Here is a 20,596-nt window from a genome sequence, read left to right on the forward strand (position 1 = left end):
TTCACCCCTTCGTCTTGAGATCTGTCACTGTGCCGAAGCTTTATAGGTGATAGCTTCGGCGCTGCTTCTGAGAGGATCTGTCGAAGGTGTTCTCTTTTTTTAGGATCTTCGGCTATGAAGCATACCCCCAACAAATAGACCGTGAGAAAACACTCAAGTCTAACATGACACGAAGTCTCATGCAACACAACGCTTCCGGATAGTACCACTTCACTAGCTGAAGGAGGACGAGTGATCAGGCTACTTATAAAAAAGAACACGTCTCATTTTCAAATTCATATATTTCTCGGCATTTTGTCTAAGATAAATTACAATATCTGCAGTTTAATGCTCCCACTATCCCATAAAATAAGTCGTACATGTTTTTAGAAAAAGTCAAGGTTTTAAAACTTTGACCAACAATTCAGTAAAATCACACATTTTTAGTGTATGCATGTTATATACTTGAATTTGTATTAAAAATATACTTTAATATGATGCTCAATTTATATTTGTTGTTGTCATATTTTAAAAGAAATTAGTGGTCAAAGTTTCACTGTAAAGACTATGCCAAAAAAATATATACCTTATTTTATGGAATGGAGAGAGTATCTAGTATGGGCTATATGTTCACTTTAATTTTAAATGTATTTTTTGTGTGGAGGGTCCATTTTAATTTTAAATTTATTTCTTTTGAAGAAGATCTGTCACACAGACTTGTAACTACTAATTAGACCCTCGTGTGTCATACAACTGTTGCACACTTGCATTATACCATCAAATATGATTAGTGTTGCCCTCGCAACACACTAGCATTATAGTAGTATTTTAAAAAACATGACATTTTTCTAAAACTCTAAAAGTACTGTACTCCCGTGTTTGTGGATTCTTTCAACTAAGGAGTTCCTCCTCAAATTATGATTTTCTTTTCCATAATTTTTGCCAAATAGTCATTATATAGAATGTATTATATTTCAGTATAAACTTTAGAAACCTACAGTATATTTCAGAACGGAGTGAGTAGCTAGGAGCCTAGGACATATAGATGTGCAATATAAAAAGAAATTAAAAAAAACTGTGGACATGAATGATAAACGTACCGAGTAACGGGCAAGTCTGTCAAAACCTGATAGAGATCACAAAGTACGTAGATTATTACTGTGTTAGAAAACAAATAGAGAAAGGGCACTCAAACATAAACAATTCTGAATAGTCCTTGGTACTAAATCTGTCCACGAACTTGTACCGTATATACATATATCTTACAAGCTTCTAGCTCATGCATGAGCTCATGTTAATGGACAGGGTCGTCGCGCTAATAAATTTTCGTTTTTCATGATTTCGTCAACAAAAGAGTCGAGGTTTCTGTTTGCTGCACATCTGGCCTCACCCATCACGACTCTTTCTCTCATCTCATCCACATTCACCTGCATACGCCTTCCCTCTTCTCCTTCCATAATCCTCTCGATGCAATCCTCCACGACGTTTCTGTTGGTGCTAGGAAGCCTGATCCCCGTCTCCCACACCTTGACGATGTAAGCGCAGTTGATGAACTGGTCACCGGACACTGGGTAGCACAGCAGACGCACCCCGTTCTGTATGGCCTCCAGCGTGGAGTTCCAGCCGCAGTGCGTGAGGTAGCAGCCGACGGCCTTGTGCCGGAGGACGTCTTCCTGCGGTGACCAAGCGACGATCTTGCCACGGCCGGCGACCGCCTCCGCGTACTGGCTGGGGAGACCTTCTCGCCACGACGGCTCGTCCTTAAGCGCCCACAGGAACGGCCGGCCGGTGGCCGCCAGGCCGAGCGCGAGCTCGTTGATGGCGTCCCGCCCGATCGACGAGACCCAGCTGCCGAACGAGACGTACACCACCGACCCCGCACGCTGCGCGTCTAGCCACTCCACGCAGGTCTCATCCGCCTGCCACATGCTTGGGTTCTTGGATGTACTGTCATGCGACAGATCGTCGCCTTTGGTAATGCAACCGTCGTCGTCGAAGCCTTTGGGTGGCAGTGACAGTAGTGGTCCGACTTGGAGGACCTGAAGAACCCGTTGCTGTGACACAGTGCCGGCGTCGGCGGCGGTGGCTTCGACGGGGAAGGTGTTGACGAGGATAGAGCGGAAACTCTTCGCACGCTCCATGGTCTGAAGCCAGAAGGTGAACCTTGTTTTCTGGGACGCCGCGTCGCCCACGAGCCACGGCAACTCCGCGGTGCTCAGGCCTAGTTGCGCAGGCAATACGTGGAGGCTGTCGCTGGTGCGGTGGTCTCCGTTTACTTTGCCTTCTTCACCAATGTCTAACCTTTTGGTCGATATGGGAATGCCTACATGCATGTGAACAAATAACAAGAGAAGTTGCAGGTTTGGTATACATGAAGCCATGAAGGGAATGCCTACATGCATCTGTCGTATGTGAAGCTAGCGCACAGTTGCAGGCTCAGAGCCTCAGATCAACAAGGAGCAGAGGCAGATTGCTAGAAGAATGCAACGGAACAATGCGTCGTAGATCATGGCACATAATACGTACCGTAATCTGAGATCAACCCCTTGTCGACGAGCTCCGGGATGGCCGCCACGACGCGGTAAGTTGCCAGCATCGCCGGCCAGAAGCCCACGGCCGACACGCCACACCGGGTCGCAACAGGGATCGCCCACGACGCCAGGACGTCGGCGACGAGGCACGCCACGCCGCGGCCGCGCTGAGCCGTCAGCATCGCCTCCAGGCTGGTGGGCATGTGGTGCTCCATGGCGCGCGCGAAGCCGGCGAAGCCGGGGGGCTCGCCCACGCCGTCGTCTGGGACTCCGCTGTGCATGGATGCGAGCTCCACCTCCACGCGGGTGCGCACCTGCCCGCAGGCGCTGACGAGTCGGCGGTAGACGAAGTCGGGCACGGCGACGATGGCCGCGACGCCTCGCTCGGCGAGGGCGCGCGCCAGGCGGAGCATGGGGGAGATGTGGCCCTGCGCCGGGAACGGCACGAGGACAACGGTGGCCGCCGCGGGGCAGACGGCCACGTGCTCGGCCTTTGCGCCCATGACGGTCCACGTTTGGCCGTTTGGGAAGCCGAGAGCTGCGGGTGGCAACGCCGGTGTTGGACTTTGGCGATTTAAAAGAAAAGGCGCCGTGCGTCGCGGGCTAGAGTTGCCAGTTTTATTATTTGCCCACTGTGGGTAATGTCCCTTTCGATCCCTTTGACATCCACTAATTAACCATTCCTTCAATTGTTAAACCCTAAGTAAACGTTTCAGGATAAACTTGGCTGGCGTTAGGTAGCGACAGATGTATAATTTTTGTTGAGAAACAAAGCAAAATAACGGTAGAGAATAACAAGATCAAAACCTATTATGAATAAAAATAGATATATTTTCATAAAGTATCTCTCTGTATTTATGTAACTCGTGACGTCTTGTTCGATTACACATGGATCGGAAGAGATTGAGGCTTTGTTCGGTTATTGATATTATATGTGTATTGAAGTGGATTGGAATGAATTTTGGCTTATTATGAATCTAAACCGGCTCAATTCCACCCAATACATGTGAATTATCACCAAAACGAACAAGCCCAGGACGATTAAATCCCTCCCTATTCAATATTGACTAGAAAGAGATTTTTAATTCTCTCCAACTCTTTTCAATTATCTCCAAACAGAACAAGCCCTAAGGGTTTATTCGGTTCTACCCCAATCCATATGGATTGAGGAGGTTTCAATCCATAGTAAGTTAAAATTTGTTCCAATCCATATCAATCCCCTCCAATTGAAAATAACCGAACAAGTCCTAAAAGAGAACATACACCTTGTGACCTGTTGCCATGTGTAAATATACATACTGATCATTAATAAAACATAGAAAAGTTCATTCTCTACACCATTGTGTAATATCATCGCACACATTATTAGCACCCTCGCTTTCCACCGAGCGGTTTGAGTTTGCGGCGATGGTGCGATGGCGGTTCTACTCCATGGTACTGGGTGCACTAGAGGTTCTCCCACACGGCTTCGACAGGGGTGCCAAGTGGACGTGAGCTCACACCTGCTCGTGCCCTGCTCGCCCTCATTGTCGCCATGTGGCTTGGTGCCTCCACAGGCATGAATAATGTGGCGTGTTGCGCCAGGCGCAACCCGAGGAGTTTGTGGCGTAGTTGATCGGCGTTAGGCAAGCCATCCTGTTTCATGCATAATACTCCTTAAAAGGTCTTGTCATGTTGTTTTAGATGCTGTAGGCCACAAATTAACTTCATAGAATAAAAAATAGAAACAAATTCATTTTGCATACAACAGTTCATATCTTCCCAGGTGAGTGGATCTTCATCCTAATCATATAAATCATTCCACCAGTTTAAAGCAAAAGAAGTAAAACAACTAACGATATTGTTAATTTCACACATATGATGTCTTGGAAAATTTTCATCCATTTGAATTTTCTATCTAATATATCTTTTAGAATCATAACCATCGCATGAAGTTAGGCTTGAAAAGTTATAACCTGTGCGAGAATACTTATCAACTTTGGTGCATCTCCTAAAAGATTTCATGATTTCACAGTCGTTCCTAACAGTTTTCCAAAAAAAATGTCGGTCATATGCTCATCGATATTCGACAAGAGGTTCATATTCCTTACCCGACACATGCTTCTTTGCCATAAATCAACTTCATGGATTTTTGGTGGAGACATTTTCTTCGTAAAAAAACAATAGATGTTAGCATTTGGTATTGCTAAAAACGGGTTAGGAGTCCAATTTTGCCGACTGCCAATATTTGGATTGTCCACAAAAACTTCTCACAAAAACTAGCACAAACGCTTGTTATGTGGGAACCCACGAGCCAAAACTCCCTAAATTCATGGGACAGTGGCCAATTCCAAAGTTAGAATGGACGAGTGACCTAGTGCTAGAATTCTCTAAGGCTCACCTAGCTACCATGAAAAGGATTCTAGACATGAAGGAACTCGGACACAATGTTGTCCACATGGCTGGTAACTAGGTCCAACGTCGAGTTCCCCCATTACACAAGAAGGCAAATTATGCCTAGGAGCATGAGGGGATGACCGACCCCTCTTGGTCTTCTTTAGATAAGATTGAAGGGTCAATGGACAAGAAATACTTATCCCAAATATTTATTTCCATAAAAAACTAGCTAGATGGTTGCTCCATGGCGGTGTATTCATTGACAGACCCTCACGTGAAGGTATATCTCAGAACATTATCATTTCATCCTTTCTGAGTTACATACAAGAGTCCAAGACACAAGATGGATCCAAAATGGACATAAAGATAATGGATAAACAAAAGTAAAAATGGTTCTTCATGCACTAGACTAAGGCGTCAGACTATCCCTAAGGGAGCGATAGACCATATGGCCTAGCAAACCCTACTCAATAGCCTCAACAGGAGCATCAAACCAAGTGTCAGTATACCAGACCAGTAGTGGAGAAGGCATCAGACCATACAATCCCACTGTAATGCTCATAAGAGCATCAGACCGAGCATCAAACCATATAGTACCACTATTCACACTCGTAGGAGTGTTAGATCGAGACTATGCAAGGGCACTGAACCATCATAGATTGTGTCCAATGGTCATCTAAAAGGTTCCTGAAAGGGAATTAGGCTTACACATATTTCCTAAATTGATTTTGGTGGTTGAATTGCCCAACACAAACATTTGGACTAACTAGTTTGCTCTAGTCTATAAGTTATACAGGTGCCAAAGGTTCACAAAAAGCCAATAAAAAGACCAAGAGAAGGGTTCAACAAAGAGAGCAAGGGATAACCGAAGTGTGCCCTGGTCTGGCGCACCGGACTGTCCAGTGCACCACCGGACAGTGTCCGGTGCACCAGGGGACTTCAAGCTAAACTTCGCACCTTCGGGAATTCTCAGAGGCGCTCGCTATAATTCACCGGACTGTCCGGTGCACCACCGGACAGTGTCCGGTGCCCCAAGATCAAGCGACTCTGAACTCGCCAGCTTCGGGAATCCACTCTGCTATAATTCACCGGACATGTCCGGTGCACACCGGACTGTCCGGTGTAACAGCGGAGCAACGGCTAGTCCGCGCCAACGATCACCTGCTACAGCATTAAATGCGCGCCAGCGCGCGCAGAGGAGCAGAGCACGCGCGGTTGGCACACCGGACAGCCTACAGGGCTTGTCCGGTGCACCACCGGACAACCAGGCGACCCCACACGTCAGAGCTCCAACGGTCGAACCCTAACGGCCGGGTGACGTGGCTGGCGCACCGGACACTGTCCGGTGGCGCACCGGACTGTCCGGTGCGCCATGCGACTGCAGCCTCCACCAACGGCTAGTTTGGTGGTTGGGATTATAAATACCCCCAACCACCCCTCATTCAAGTCATCCAAGTTTTCCATCCTCCAACCACTTACAAGAGCTAAGCATTCAATACAAGACACACCCAAGTGATCAAATCCTCTCCCAATTCCACACAAGGCTTTAGTGATTAGTGAGAGAGATTTGTTGTTTTCTTTTGAGCTCTTGCGCTTGGATTGCTTCTTTCTTTCTCACTCTTTCTTGAGATCAAACTCACTTGTAATTGAGGCAAGAGACACCAATCGTGTGGTGGTCCTTGCGGGAACTTCGTGTTCCAATTGATTTGAGAAGAGAAGCTCACTCGGTCCGAGGGACCGTTTGAGAGAGGGAAAGGGTTGAAATAGACCCGGACTTTGTGGCCTCCTCAACGGGGAGTAGGTTTGCGAGAACCGAACCTCGGTAAAACAAATCCTTGCGTCTCACTTCTTCACTCACTCGCGATTTTTTTTACGCCCTCTCTCGGACTCGTTTATATTTCTAACGCTAACCCGGCTTGTAGTTGTGATTAATTTTGTAAATTTCAGTTTCGCCCTATTCACCCCCCTCTAGGCGACTTTCAATTGGTATCGGAGCCCAGTGCTTCATTAGAGCCTAACTGCTCGAAGTGATGTCGGGAGATCACGCCAAGAAGGAGATGGAGACCGGCGACAAGCCCACTACAAGCCACGGGGAAACTTCATCGGAAGAGTCCCGCAACAAGAGGAAGGAGAAGAAGGACTCCTCCAACAAAGGGAAGGGGAAGGAGAAGAAATCCTCTTCCCACAAGTCGCATCGGAGAGGCGACAAGCACAAGAGGATGAGGAAAGTGGTCTACTACGAGACCGACTCTTCATCACCATCGACCTCCGGCTCCAACGCGCCGTCCGTCACTTCTAAGCGCCATGAGCGCAAGATGTTTAGTAAGATCCCCCTACGCTACCCTCGCATTCCTAAACATACACCTTTACTTTCCGTCCCATTAGGCAAACCACCAACGTTTGATGGTGAAGATTATGCTAGGTGGAGTGATATGATGCGATATCACCTAACCTCACTCCACAAAAGTAAATGGGATGTTGTTGAGTTTGGTGTACAGGTACCATCCGTAGGGGATGAAGATTATGATGAGGACGAAGTAGCCCAAATCGAGCACTTCAACTCCCAAGCCACCACTATACTCCTCACCTCTCTAAGTCGAGAGGAGTATAACAAGGTGCAAGGGTTGAAGAGCGCCAAGGAGATTTGGGATGTGCTAAAAACCGCGCACGAAGGAGATGAGGTGACCAAGATCACCAAGAGGGAGACGATCGAGGGGGAGCTCGATCGCTTCCGTCTTCGCCAAGGGGAGGAGCCACAAGACATGTACAACCGGCTCAAAACCTTGGTAAACCAAGTGTGCAACCTCGGGAGCAAAAATGGAATGACCACGAAGTGGTTAAGGTTATTCTTAGATCACTTGTTTTCCTTAACCCTACTCAAGTTCAATTAATTCGTGGCAATCCTAGATATACTCAAATGACCCCCGAGGAAGTTATAGGTAATTTTGTGAGCTTTGAGTTGATGATCAAAGGCTCAAAGAAGATCAACGAGCTTGACGGCCCCTCCACATCCGAAGCACAACCGGTCGCATTCAAGGCGAAGGAAGAAAAGAAGGAGGAATCTACTCCAAGTCGAACACCCATCGACGCCTCCAAGCTCGACAACGAGGAGATGGCGCTCATCATCAAGAGCTTCTGTCAAATCCTCAAGCAAAGGAGGGGGAAGGATTACAAATCCCGCTCCAAGAAGGTTTGCTACAAGTGTGGTAAGCCCGGTCACTTTATTGCTAAATGTCCATTATCAAGTGACAGTGACAGGGACAACGACAAGAAGGGGAGAAGAAAGGAGAAGAAGAGATACTACAAGAAGAAGGGCGGCGATGCCCATGTTTGCCGGGAGTGGGACTCCGACGAGAGCTCCACCGACTCCTCCTCCGACGAGGACGCCGCCAACATCGCCGTCACCAAAGGCCTCCTCTTCCCCAACGTCGGCCACAAGTGCCTCACGGCAAAAGATGGCAAAAAGAAGAAGGTTAAATCCAAATCCTCCACTAAATATGAGTCCTCTAGTGATGACAATGCTAGTGATGAGGAGGATAATTTGCGCACCCTTTTTGCCAACCTTAACATGCAACAAAAGGAAAAGTTAAATGAATTAATTAGTGCTATTCATGAGAAGGATGACCTCTTGGATTCTCAAGAGGACTTCCCAATTAAGGAAAACAAGAAGCTTGTTAAGGTGAAAAATGCTTATGCTCTAGAAGTTGAAAAATGTGAGAAATTAACTAGTGAGCTAAGCACTTTCCATGACACTATTGCCAACCTTAGAAATGAAAATGCTAGATTAATTGCTAAGGTTGATTCACATGTTTGATGTTTCAATTCCCAATCTTAAAGATGACAATGTTGATTTACTTGCTAAGATTGAAGAATTGAATATCTCTCTTGCTAGTCTTAAGATTGAAAATGAAAAATTGCTTGCTAAGGCTAAAGAATTAGATGTTTGCAATGTTACAATTTCCGATCTTAGAGATAACAATGATATTTTGCGTGCTAAGATTGTTGAACTTAATTCTTGCAAACCCTCTACATCTACTATTAAGCATGTGTCTATTTGCGCTAGATGTAGAGATGTTGATGTTAATGCTATTCATGATCACATGGCTTTAATTAAACAACAAAATGATCATATAGCAAAATTAGATGCTAAAATTGCCGAGCATGACTTAGAAAATGAAAAGTTTAAATTTGCTAGAAGCATGCTCTATAGTGGGAGACGCCCTGGCATCAAGGATGGCATTGGCTTCCAAAAGGGGGACAATGTCAAACTTAATGCCCCTCCTAAGAAATTATCCAACTTTGTTAAGGGCAAGGATCCCATGCCTCAGGATAACGAGGGTTACATTTTGTACCCTGTCGGTTATCCAGAGCACAAAATTAGGAGAATTCATTCTAGGAAGTCTCACTCTGGCCCTAATCATGCCTTTATGTATAAGGGTGAGACATCTAGTTCTAGGCAACCAACCCGTGCTAAGTTGCCTAAGAAGAAAACTCCTAATGCATCAAATGATCATGACATTTCATTCAAAACTTTTGATGCATCATATGTTTTAACTAACAAATCCGGCAAGGTAGTTGCCAAGTTTGTTGGGGGCAAACACAAGGGCTCCAAGACTTGTGTTTGGGTACCCAATGTTCTTGTGTCTAATGCCAAAGGACCCAAAACCGTTTGGGTACCTAAAGTCAAGAACTAAAATTGTTTTGTAAGTTTATGCATCCGGGGGCACAAGTTGGATCATCGATAGCGGGTGCACAAACCACATGACAGGGGAGAAGAAGATGTTCTCCTCCTACGAGAAAAACCAAGATCCCCAACGAGCTATCACATTCGGGGATGGAAACCAAGGTTTGGTCAAAGGTTTGGGTAAATTGCTATATCACCTGACCATTCCATTTCCAATGTTTTTCTTGTAGATTCTCTAGATTATAACTTGCTTTCCGTTTCCCAATTATGTCAAATGGGCTACAACTGTCTATTTACTGATATAGGTGTCACTGTCTTTAGAAGGAGTGATGATTCAATAGCATTTAAGGGAGTGTTAGAGGGTCAGCTATACTTGGTAGATTTTGATAGAGCTGAACTCGACACTTGCTTAATTGCTAAGACTAACATGGGTTGGCTATGGCATCGCCGACTAGCCCATGTTGGGATGAAGAATCTTCATAAACTTCTAAAGGGAGAGCACATTTTAGGACTAACAAATGTTCATTTTGAGAAAGACAGGATTTGTAGCGCATGCCAAGCAGGGAAGCAAGTTGGTGTTCATCATCCACATAAGAACATCATGACGACTAACAGGCCACTGGAGCTCATACACATGGATCTATTCGGCCCGATCGCTTACATAAGCATCGGCGGGAGTAAGTACTATCTAGTTATTGTGGATGATTATTCTCGCTTCACTTGGGTATTCGTTTTGCAGGAAAAATCTCAAACCCAAGAGACCTTAAAGGGATTCTTGAGACGAGCTCAAAATGAGTTCGGCTTAAGAATCAAGAAAATAAGAAGCGACAACGGGACGGAGTTCAAGAATTCACAAATTGAAGGCTTCCTTGAGGAGGAGGGCATCAAGCATGAGTTCTCTTCTCCCTACACCCCACAACAAAATGATGTAGTGCAGAGGAAGAATCGAACTCTATTGGACATGGCAAGAACCATGCTTGATGAGTACAAGACGCCGGATCGATTTTGGGCCGAGGCGGTAAACACCGCTTGCTACGCCATCAACCGGTTATATCTACACCGAATCCTCAAGAAGACATCATATGAACTCCTAACCGGTAAAAAGCCCAATATTTCATATTTTAGAGTCTTTGGTAGCAAATGCTTTATTCTTGTTAAAAGAGGTAAAAAATCTAAATTTGCTCCTAAGACTGTAGAAGGCTTTTTACTAGGATATGATTCAAACACAAGGGCATATAGAGTCTTTAACAAGTCCTCAGGACTAGTTGAAGTTTCTTGTGACGTTGTGTTTGATGAAACTAACGGCTCTCAAGTAGAGCAAGTTGATCTTGATGAGATAGGTGAAGAAGAGGCTCTGTGCATCGCACTAAGAAACATGTCCATTGGGGATGTGTGTCCTAAGGAATCCGAAGAGCTTCCAAATACACAAGATCAACCATCCTCCTCTACGCAAGCATCTCCACCAACTCAAAATGAGGATGAGGCTCAAGTTGATGAAGGAGAAAATCAAAATGATGAGCCACCTCAAGATGACGGCAATGATCAATGGGGAGATGCAAATGATCAAGATAAGGAGGATGAAGAACCAAGACCGCCACACCCAAGAGTCCACCAAGCAATCCAACGAGATCACCCCGTCGACACCATCCTCGGCGACATTCATAAGGGGGTAACCACTAGATCTCGTGTTGCACATTTTTGTGAGCATTACTCTTTTGTTTCCTCTATTGAGCCACACAGGGTAGAGGAAGCACTTCAAGATTCAGATTGGGTGGTGGCGATGCAAGAGGAGCTCAACAACTTCACTAGGAACGAGATATGGCATTTAGTTCCACGTCCTAACCAAAATGTTGTAGGAACCAAGTGGGTCTTCCGCAACAAACAAGACGAGCATGGTGTGGTGACAAGGAACAAAGTCCGACTTGTGGCCAAGGGATATTCACAAGTCGAAGGTTTGGATTTCGGTGAAACCGATGCACCCGTAGCTAGGCTTGAGTCAATTCGTATATTATTAGCCTATGCTACTTACCATGGCTTCAAGCTTTATCAAATGGACGTGAAGAGTGCCTTCCTCAATGGACCAATCAAGGAAGAGGTCTATGTTGAGCAACCTCCTGGCTTTGAAGACAGTGAGTACCCTAACCATGTCTATAGGCTCTCTAAGGCGCTTTATGGGCTCAAGCAAGCCCCAAGAGCATGGTATGAATGCCTAAGAGATTTCCTTATTGCTAATGGCTTCAAAGTCGGCAAGGCCGATCCTACTTTATTTACTAAAACTCTTGACAATGATTTGTTTGTATGCCAAATTTATGTTGATGATATTATATTTGGGTCTACTAACGAATCTACATGTGAAGAATTTAGTAGGATCATGACACAAAAATTCGAGATGTCAATGATGGGGGAGTTGAAGTATTTCTTAGGATTTCAAGTAAAGCAACTCCAAGAGGGCACCTTCATTAGCCAAACGAAGTATACTCAAGACATTCTAAACAAGTTTGGAATGAAGGATGCCAAGCCCATCAAGACTCCCATGGGAACCAATGGGCATCTCGACCTCGACACGGAAGGTAAATCCGTCGATCAAAAGGTATATCGGTCGATGATAGGTTCATTACTTTATTTATGCGCATCTCGACCGTACATTATGCTTTTCGTATGCATGTGTGCAAGATTCCAAGCCGACCCTAAGGAATCTCACCTTACGGCCGTAAAACGAATCTTGAGATATTTGGCTTATACTCCTAAGTTTGGGCTTTGGTACCCTCGGGGATCCACTTTTGATTTAATTGGTTATTCGGATGCCGATTGGGCGGGGTGCAAGATTAATAGAAAGAGCACATCGGGGACTTGCCAGTTCTTGGGAAGGTCCTTGGTGTCTTGGGCTTCAAAGAAGCAAAATTCTGTGGCTCTTTCTACCGCCGAAGCCGAGTACATTGCCGCAGGCCATTGTTGCGCGCAATTGCTTTGGATGAGGCAAACCTTGCGGGACTATGGTTACATATTAACCAAAGTTCCTCTTCTATGTGATAATGAGAGTGCAATCCGTATAGCGGATAATCCCGTTGAGCATAGCCGCACTAAACACATAGCCATTCGGTATCATTTTCTTAGGGATCACCAGCAAAAGGGGGATATCGAGATTGCATATATTAACACTAAAGATCAATTAGCCGATATCTTTACCAAGCCACTAGATGAACAAACTTTTACCAAACTTAGGCATGAGCTAAATATTCTTGATTCTAGAAATTTCTTTTGATGTCTTGCACGCATAGCTCATAAATATACCTTTGATCATGTCTCTTTTATATATGCTATGACTAATGTGTTTTCAAGTGAATTTCAAACCAAGTCATAGGTGTATTGAAAGGAAATTGGAGTCTTCGGCGAAAACAAAGGCTTCCACTCCACTCCATAACTCATCCTTCGCCGTCGCTTCAAGCATCTCTCCGTCTTTGGTATAATCTTCACTCATATGTTTTATTTGCCAAAGGGGAGAAAGTAGAAAGGGCTTATATTTCACTCAAAGTATCCGTTTTTGGTGATTCATGCCAAAGGGGGAGAAAGTATTAGCCCAAAGCAAAAGGACCGCACCACCACCTAATTTTTAAAACTAATAATTTTTAATTGGTAAGTTTCAAATCGGTATTGTGTTCAAAAAGGGGGAGAAAGTAGCACTTTCAAAAATTAGTATTTCAAAACCCTCTTGAACACTAAGAGGAGAATTTCATCGAAGGGAAGTTTTGTTTAATCAAAGGAAAAGCATTTGAAACAGGGGGAGAAAATTTCAAATCTTGAAAATGCCTCTCAAAATCTTACTCATTTACCTTTGACTATTTGCAAAAGAACTTTGAAAAGGATTTACAAAAAGAATTTGCAAAAACAAAACATGTGGTGCACCAAAATGTTAAAAATAAAGAAACAATCCATGCATATTTAGTAAGTAATATTTATTGGCTCAATTCTAAGTAACCTTTGCACTTACATTTTGCAAACTAGTTCAATTATGCACTTCTATACTTACTTTGGTTTGTGTTGGCATCAATCACCAAAAAGGGGGATATTGAAAGGGAATTAGGCTTACACCTATTTCCTAAATTGATTTTGGTGGTTGAATTGCCCAACACAAACATTTGGACTAACTAGTTTGCTCTAGTCTATAAGTTATACAGGTGCCGAAGGTTCACAAAAAGCCAATAAAAAGACCAAGAGAAGGGTTCAACAAAGAGAGCAAGGGATAACCGAAGTGTGCCCTGGTCTGCACCACCGGACAGTGTCCGGTGCACCACCGGACAGTGTCCGGTGCACCAGGGGACTTCAAGCTAAACTTCGCACCTTCGGGAATTCTCAGAGGCGCTCGCTATAATTCACCGGACTATCCTGTGCACCACCAGACAGTGTCCGGTGCCCCAAGATCAAGCGACTCTGAACTCGCCAGCTTCGGGAATCCACTCCGCTATAATTCACCGGACATGTCCGGTGCACACCGGACTGTCCGGTGTAACGGTGGAGCAACGGCTAGTCCGCGCCAATGGTCACCTGCTACAGCATTAAATGCGCGCCAGCGCGCGCAGAGGAGCAGAGCACGCGCGGGTGGCACACCGGACAGCCTACAGGGCTTGTCCGGTGCACCACCGGACAGCCAGGCGACCCCACACGTCAGAGCTCCAACGGTCGAACCCTAACGACCGGGTGATGTGGCTGGCGCACCGAACACTGTCCGGTGGCGCACTGGACTGTCCGGTGCGCCATGCGACTGCAGCCTCCACCAACGGCTAGTTTGGTGGTTGGGGTTATAAATACCCCCAACCACCCCTCATTCAAGTCATCCAAGTTTTCCATCCTCCAACCACTTACAAGAGCTAAGCATTCAATACAAGACACACCCAAGTGATCAAATCCTCTCCCAATTCCACACAAGGCTTTAGTGATTAGTGAGAGAGATTTGTTGTGTTCTTTTGAGCTCTTGCGCTTGGATTGCTTCTTTCTTTCTCACTCTTTCTTGAGATCAAACTCACTTGTAATTGAGGCAAGAGACACCAATCGTGTGGTGGTCCTTGCGGGAACTTCGTGTTCCAATTGATTTGAGAAGAGAAGCTCACTCAGTCCGAGGGACCGTTTGAGAGAGGGAAAGGGTTGAAATAGACCCGGCCTTTGTGGCCTCCTCAACGGGGAGTAGGTTTGCGAGAACTGAACCTCGGTAAAACAAATCCTTGCGTCTCACTTCTTCACTCACTCGCGATTTGTTTTTATGCCCTCTCTCGGACTCGTTTATATTTCTAACGCTAACCCGGCTTGTAGTTGTGATTAATTTTGTAAATTTCAGTTTCGCCCTATTCACCCCCCTCTAGGCGACTTTCAGTTCCCAATAGGAGAAAGGGACATCAAACTAGTCCGATGAGTAGTGCCAGACTATATGTTACAAGCATGTGTTCTAATGGTAGATAGTTGAAAGTGCTAACACAGTAGCTACAATGAGGCATCAAACCTTGACATGTGATTTAATGGGTACTCGACATACGCTCTGAAGGTATGCAAAAATGGCTATTAAATTTGCAACAACTATATCTTTTCTTAGGGGTTATAATTAGGATTCCAATCAAACATTTGAGTGTGTGGGAGCTAAGGAACATATCTAGCGAGTTGAGACTCATTCAAATTATCTTTAGACACCCAAGTGCAAAGAATCACTCAATTATTAGTGTAGGTGCTTTGTGAAGTGCTTAGGTTAGTTAGACCACAACTTGTAGCACTTTATTTAGGTTTAGATCTAGTATTTAGTGAGGTTTACATATCTCAAATCACTTGGAGCTTACACCACTAAAGTTGTACTCAATGGGACTCGTAGTATTGTGAGGCCACACCAACCATGTTTATGGTGTGGCCTCCACCGTGTACTAATGGAGTGTGGCACATGGCATTTTGGCTAGAAACTCGATAGTGAAGATGGCAGTGAACAACTTGTGAGAGGCTATTCTAGAGACAAACTTGTGTGTGGGGGTACCCAATGCTATCCACGAAAATATCATAATGATAGCTTGTCCCTTGTGTGGGCATCCTTGCGAGGAGATCCAACGAGGACTAGGAGGAAGCTTGCAAACCTCTCGATACTCTGGTAAAAATACTAGAATCATCGATTGAAGTTTTGTATCTATGTCGCCTTTTAGCTTCCACATTTACATTGTGTACCTTAGTTGTGTGCTTTACCTTCCTGTCTTAGTTGATAGGTTTGTAACCTAGGTTGCATAACTCTTTGTGGTAGATATAGCAACACAGTTAGTCAAAACTATAGCTGCACATAGATAGTTTATTCATTGCATAGGCCTTGACTAGACAAAATTAGATGCCTTAGTTTATGAATAGATTGCCTAATTCACCCCTCTTATGCATCATGGTCAATTCATCCTTATCTAGAGCTTCTTATGTCACATGGCCCTCCTAAGTATAGGTGCTCGTGGCACCAAGGTCATACCGTCTAGAGCCCATATGCCCCAATATTATTTTTAACCAAGGTTGTCTTACCCAAGGGACATTTGGAGGGAAGCCAAGGAGGCCTAGGTTACTAGGTATAAGCCTTAGTCTATAGGGACCCTTGGTCATGGCAAAGAATTGAACTTGGTTCCCAACTCTAGGGGTCCTAGAGGTCCAAAAGGCCCTCAAAGGCTAGGAGGGCTCCTAGATCAGGTCCCACAGTATGAAGAGGCCTTGACAATTGAAGCCATGAATGTAACACCCCTGGTGTTACTGGCACTAAAACTTGAGTATAACATCATGTGCATTGACATTTCATGTGTTTGTTACACCTAGAATGCATTCACTAGGTAAAATTTTCAAACAAGTTGTGATGATGTGACTTGAAGAGTGTTTAACCTTAGGGTAGGGTACTTGACCCTGGAAATGGGGCCTATGGATTAAAGTGAAGCCAAAATGAGTAAAAATCTCATAATCCATGAGAAATGTTCACAAGGTATCACATGTGATGTGCTTTAGTGGCACCCAAAATCCTAAAGTACTCAAAACCCTAGGAAAAAACCCTAATTGGAACCCTCTGGGGGGTAAATGTAAATTCTAGGCACTTTTGGATCAAAGTGCAAATATCAAAGTGATAAAACATCACAAACCAAGTAACTTTTACATTGGAGGATTTTCAAGTAATGTGGAGGAATTTGGACTTATTTGCAAAAGTACCCCATGAACACTATATGGTTAAGTCTGAATTTCAGTGAAATGGGGTCAACTTTGGAGCTCTATATCTCTAAATTTATAAGGATTTGGCCCTAGGTCGACACATCAAATTTATAGAGCTATGTTAGGAGTATAACTTTGCTTAAGTGACTGAGCATTAGTGCCGTACAAAAATAGGAGATAATTGAGCTTGAAGTTGGGCTGTCAGTCAGCCCTTGAACTGAATTATGGCCACTAGTGACATTGGTAGAACATTAGGATCAATTTTGAGTAGCATCCAGTGAGAATTTGACTCGGGATGCTATAGCAAAATTGAAGATGAATTATAGATCAACAACTTTGATGCAGATGGATGATCAAGTTGCCACACAAATTTTTGAGCAAATTGCCCCCAATTGTGCTCTGTCAGGTGCTCTGAAGAACAATCACGATACTACAGTAACAGAAATATCTCAGGTGCGGAGCACCTCACCGCCGGCACCGATCGGCGCTGTGATTCATGCCACGTTCCGGTTGGGTGCTCGACGGGCATCTCTTCACAGCGATATTGATGGATTGGGTAAGATCGCCGCGGTGGAGCGCAAATATCCTGGCCGCCACGCGGCCACTGGCCCTTGTGGCCGTACCTGGTCGCCGGCACTGCTTCCCTCCATTCATCCATGGCATCGTTGATTTGACCGTGTTACTGTCGCGGCAAGACGTGTCTAACTCCTAGAAAAGGACCACGCCCGACGTCGCCGGTGATTGCCAGCGGGGTCCGGTGAAGGATATCACCAAGACCACCGTCGTGGGTCACCAGTCCTATAAATTCACTGTGCCCTTACCCCCGTCGTCCAAATTGACCGTGCACTAATCTTCACCTCTTAATTGTGGAGCCAACAGTTCACTAGCCATTTCGTTTCATCCCCCATCGACCGAGACCATCGGATTTCTTTGAATTTGGTCACCTTCGCCGTCGTGAAGGGTCCATTCATGGTCAGCCCTCCTCGGGTTAGTACCTACCCGTCTACCTCTTGTTTTGGCATCCCTTTCACCTTAGGTTGCTTACGATGTCAGCCAATTGAACTCTACCGCAGCCTAAACCCTGAAACACCATGTCGCCCCGTAGAACGCCGCCGTGGGCACCCTCTCTGTCGACCCCCTCTTCCATCCCCGTTCAATCCAAATTAGGGCGTGTACACGGTCTCTGGTGAACCTGTGAAGCTCACCCTAGCTTCAATTTTAGAGCCACTGCCTTTAGCTGTCCAGAACACGTTCACCGGAGCCTTTGCGACGCCGTGACCATGAACAAGCCTCAATTAGGGTTAAATCCTTCGAATTAAGTGAGGGCTTTTGCTCGGATAGACTTGTTCTTGATGTTTGTAAGTTTGTTGCTTCCTGTCCGGGTCACCAACCATCGTCGTGAAATCACAGCTCCGGCCTGGTGTTCGGCATGGTTCCGTCGTGGACCAAGGACTGTGAAGAAATAGAAGTATGGGGGGGGGGGGGGGGTTTGCGCAATTGTCAGCGACACATAGAAACAGTGTGTGGGCTCTTTATCGGTTATTCAAATGGCCAGTGGCCTCTACGCAAATCCACCAGCGCGGGCGCAGGCGCACGCGTGGTTCTCCCGTCTACGGGCCGACTTGGGCTGAATTGAGCCCAATACCATTCATTGTTTCTCTTTTTCTTTTTGCTGACAGATTAGGGGATTTATAGAAAACTCTAGAAAAATACTAAAAATATGAGACCAATTTTACTAGATTCCTAAATTCCCCTAGTATTTAATAAAAATAGTTCCAAGATTTTTAGCCCCAACCATGAATTATTTAGTATTTAAAAGGGCCTAAACCTAAACTTTTGGAATTTTAGAAATTACTAAATAACTCCAAAAATCATAAAACTTTTTGGGTAAACTTAATTTTATAATTAGAACTCATGGGTGAAGTTTGACATGTTTTGGACATTGTTTGATCCCCAAACCCAAAACCCTAGCTTTCTAGGTAATATTTGCCTTATCCAATAGAGTACTGACTCAGAAAACCCTAGTTTCCCTGGTGTACCATGATGGAAAGTTGTATTCAAGATACAACTTGATGTGTCTCTATTATAATTGCATATTCATAGCATCACATGAGCATTCATGTATATATATGGTTATGTATAGAAAATAAGAAGAAGTAAGTGCTGAAGAAGAAGAGACTGCACCACCAACTGAAACTCCATCTGCCGGGAACTATTTTTATTTTGATATATGTGGAACAGATCCCGAATCACCTACAACACAAGGCAAGCCCCGATGCATTTACCTTTCCTTGTGATTTTAAACACTTTATCACTTGAATGATGCATTAGGTGATAGGAGTTGGGTGTTAAGCCAATTGCTGCATTTTCTTCCTTGGAACTGTTTATCCTTCCTTGGTTACCTATTTTATTAAAAAGGTTTTCTGATGCTTAGTTTTGCTTTAGAAAACAAAAAAAGGTTTTGTTTTAAACCAAAAATGATGCTTCAGATGGAATGGGATGTTTTCAAAATAAAACTTGATGGTGGATCCATCATGGTCGTGATGGGTTCAACATCGGACAAGATGTACCTCTGCCATGTACCAGATTTTGGGATTGAAAATGATAAAGATGAGACCGGGCGGGTGACTTGCACGAGAAGAGAATCTCGGTGTAGTGTCTCCGTCTGAGTCGCTTAAGGACCGTACGATGTGGGCCTGCTGACCGAGGACCCTTTAACCGGTCACGTGCCTCGTCATGAGTAAGCTTTGCCTCGGGCAGACTAATACCAGAAAGGCCAACACGCAATGAGAGTGGAGAGATGGCGAGAGTAGAGTGTACCCTCCATGGCAAGAGGCTGAACGATGGTGTATCTGTGCTCTCAGTTGGCGTGAACCCGGTCTGATATTAAGAAACCCGGTGGCGAGTTGACATATGCAAGGGTTAAGTGCTACATATGTCGTGTGATTGGAGATCCTCAGCTGAGTATTAATCGATTCGGATCGCCATTACTTCTCGGACATGAAGACTTGGTCACTGACTTACACGTAGCAATCCAGTAAAGTAAAAAGGGGTGATAAAAGATGGCTAGTGTAGGCCAAGTGCTTGAACTAGGGTAGAAAGAACTATAGTTGTAGGTAATGACTTAACTTGACAATAAAATTGGATTTTTAAGGATCTACTATTAGTAAGCATTTCTGCAAATAGAGTCTTTGGTTCTTGAATAGCCTTACCTTGACTCCCTCCAGCCAGCATATCCTTGAGAGTCTTTTCCTTTGTCGGGTAAGACTTGCGAAAGTACACTCCATACTTAGGGTTTTCGAACCCATGTTGTTGTAGGTGAGGAAACAATAGACTTTTGCTATTTTTGTTCAAAGGTGGTACCCAAGGATGAGCCCTAGCAGTGAAGTCAGTCGCGGGAGGATGTTGGCCTCCCACTTTAAAAAAAATAATCTTTTGTGCGGGAGGGTGTTTTGCCTCCCGGGTCTGTAATAATAATACTTTATGCACTCATAATACCCTGGTATTGTAATAATAATAATAATAATAATAATAATCTCTCTGTATTGGATGAATGTAAATTAAGTTATTGTAATTTGCTTTCGCTTATTATTTCCTCCGATGTGATGTAATATCTGTGTGACGGGTGAAGCGCTCTTGGGCAGAATGATGAAGATACAGTACCGAACTTGTCAAGTGATTATGTGCATCTACAGGGTTGTCCAAGTTCCTTAGGATAAGGACAATTGTAGGTGGGCCTAATACCTTGGGAGGTTCCGTCACAATGAATGTCCCCTTATGCCACAAGGCCTCAGGGACATGTGTTTGCATGAGTCAGACCCTCTTTCAGTTTTCT

The 20,596-nt window shown here is 44.7% G+C and overlaps 1 protein-coding gene across 1 annotated transcript; it reads right to left on the reverse strand.

The window, feature by feature from the left end:
• Positions 1-1,111: 1,111 nt before the first annotated feature.
• On the reverse strand, positions 1,112-3,095 carry LOC103627455 (UDP-glycosyltransferase 82A1). The gene is made up of 2 exons (XM_008647748.4): positions 2,506-3,095; positions 1,112-2,302 (listed from the first exon to the last, which is right to left on the reverse strand). The coding sequence occupies exons 1-2, from the start codon at positions 3,011-3,013 to the stop codon at positions 1,269-1,271; spliced, it is 1,542 nt and encodes a 513-aa protein (XP_008645970.1). The 5' UTR covers positions 3,014-3,095; the 3' UTR covers positions 1,112-1,268.
• Positions 3,096-20,596: the final 17,501 nt, after the last annotated feature.

This window comes from Zea mays, chromosome 5 (assembly GCF_902167145.1).
Source record: "Zea mays cultivar B73 chromosome 5, Zm-B73-REFERENCE-NAM-5.0, whole genome shotgun sequence".
Classification (NCBI taxonomy): Eukaryota; Viridiplantae; Streptophyta; class Magnoliopsida; order Poales; family Poaceae; genus Zea; species Zea mays.

Excerpts from the sequence above, each read along its gene's own strand:
- LOC103627455 (XM_008647748.4), bottom strand. The coding sequence starts at position 3,013 with ATGGGCGCAAAGGCCGAGCACGTGGCCGTCTGCCCCGCGGCGGCCACC. Across the intron at positions 2,303-2,505 it reads GGGGTTGATCTCAGATTACG|GCATTCCCATATCGACCAAA; the intron begins GTACGTATTATG and ends ACATGCATGTAG.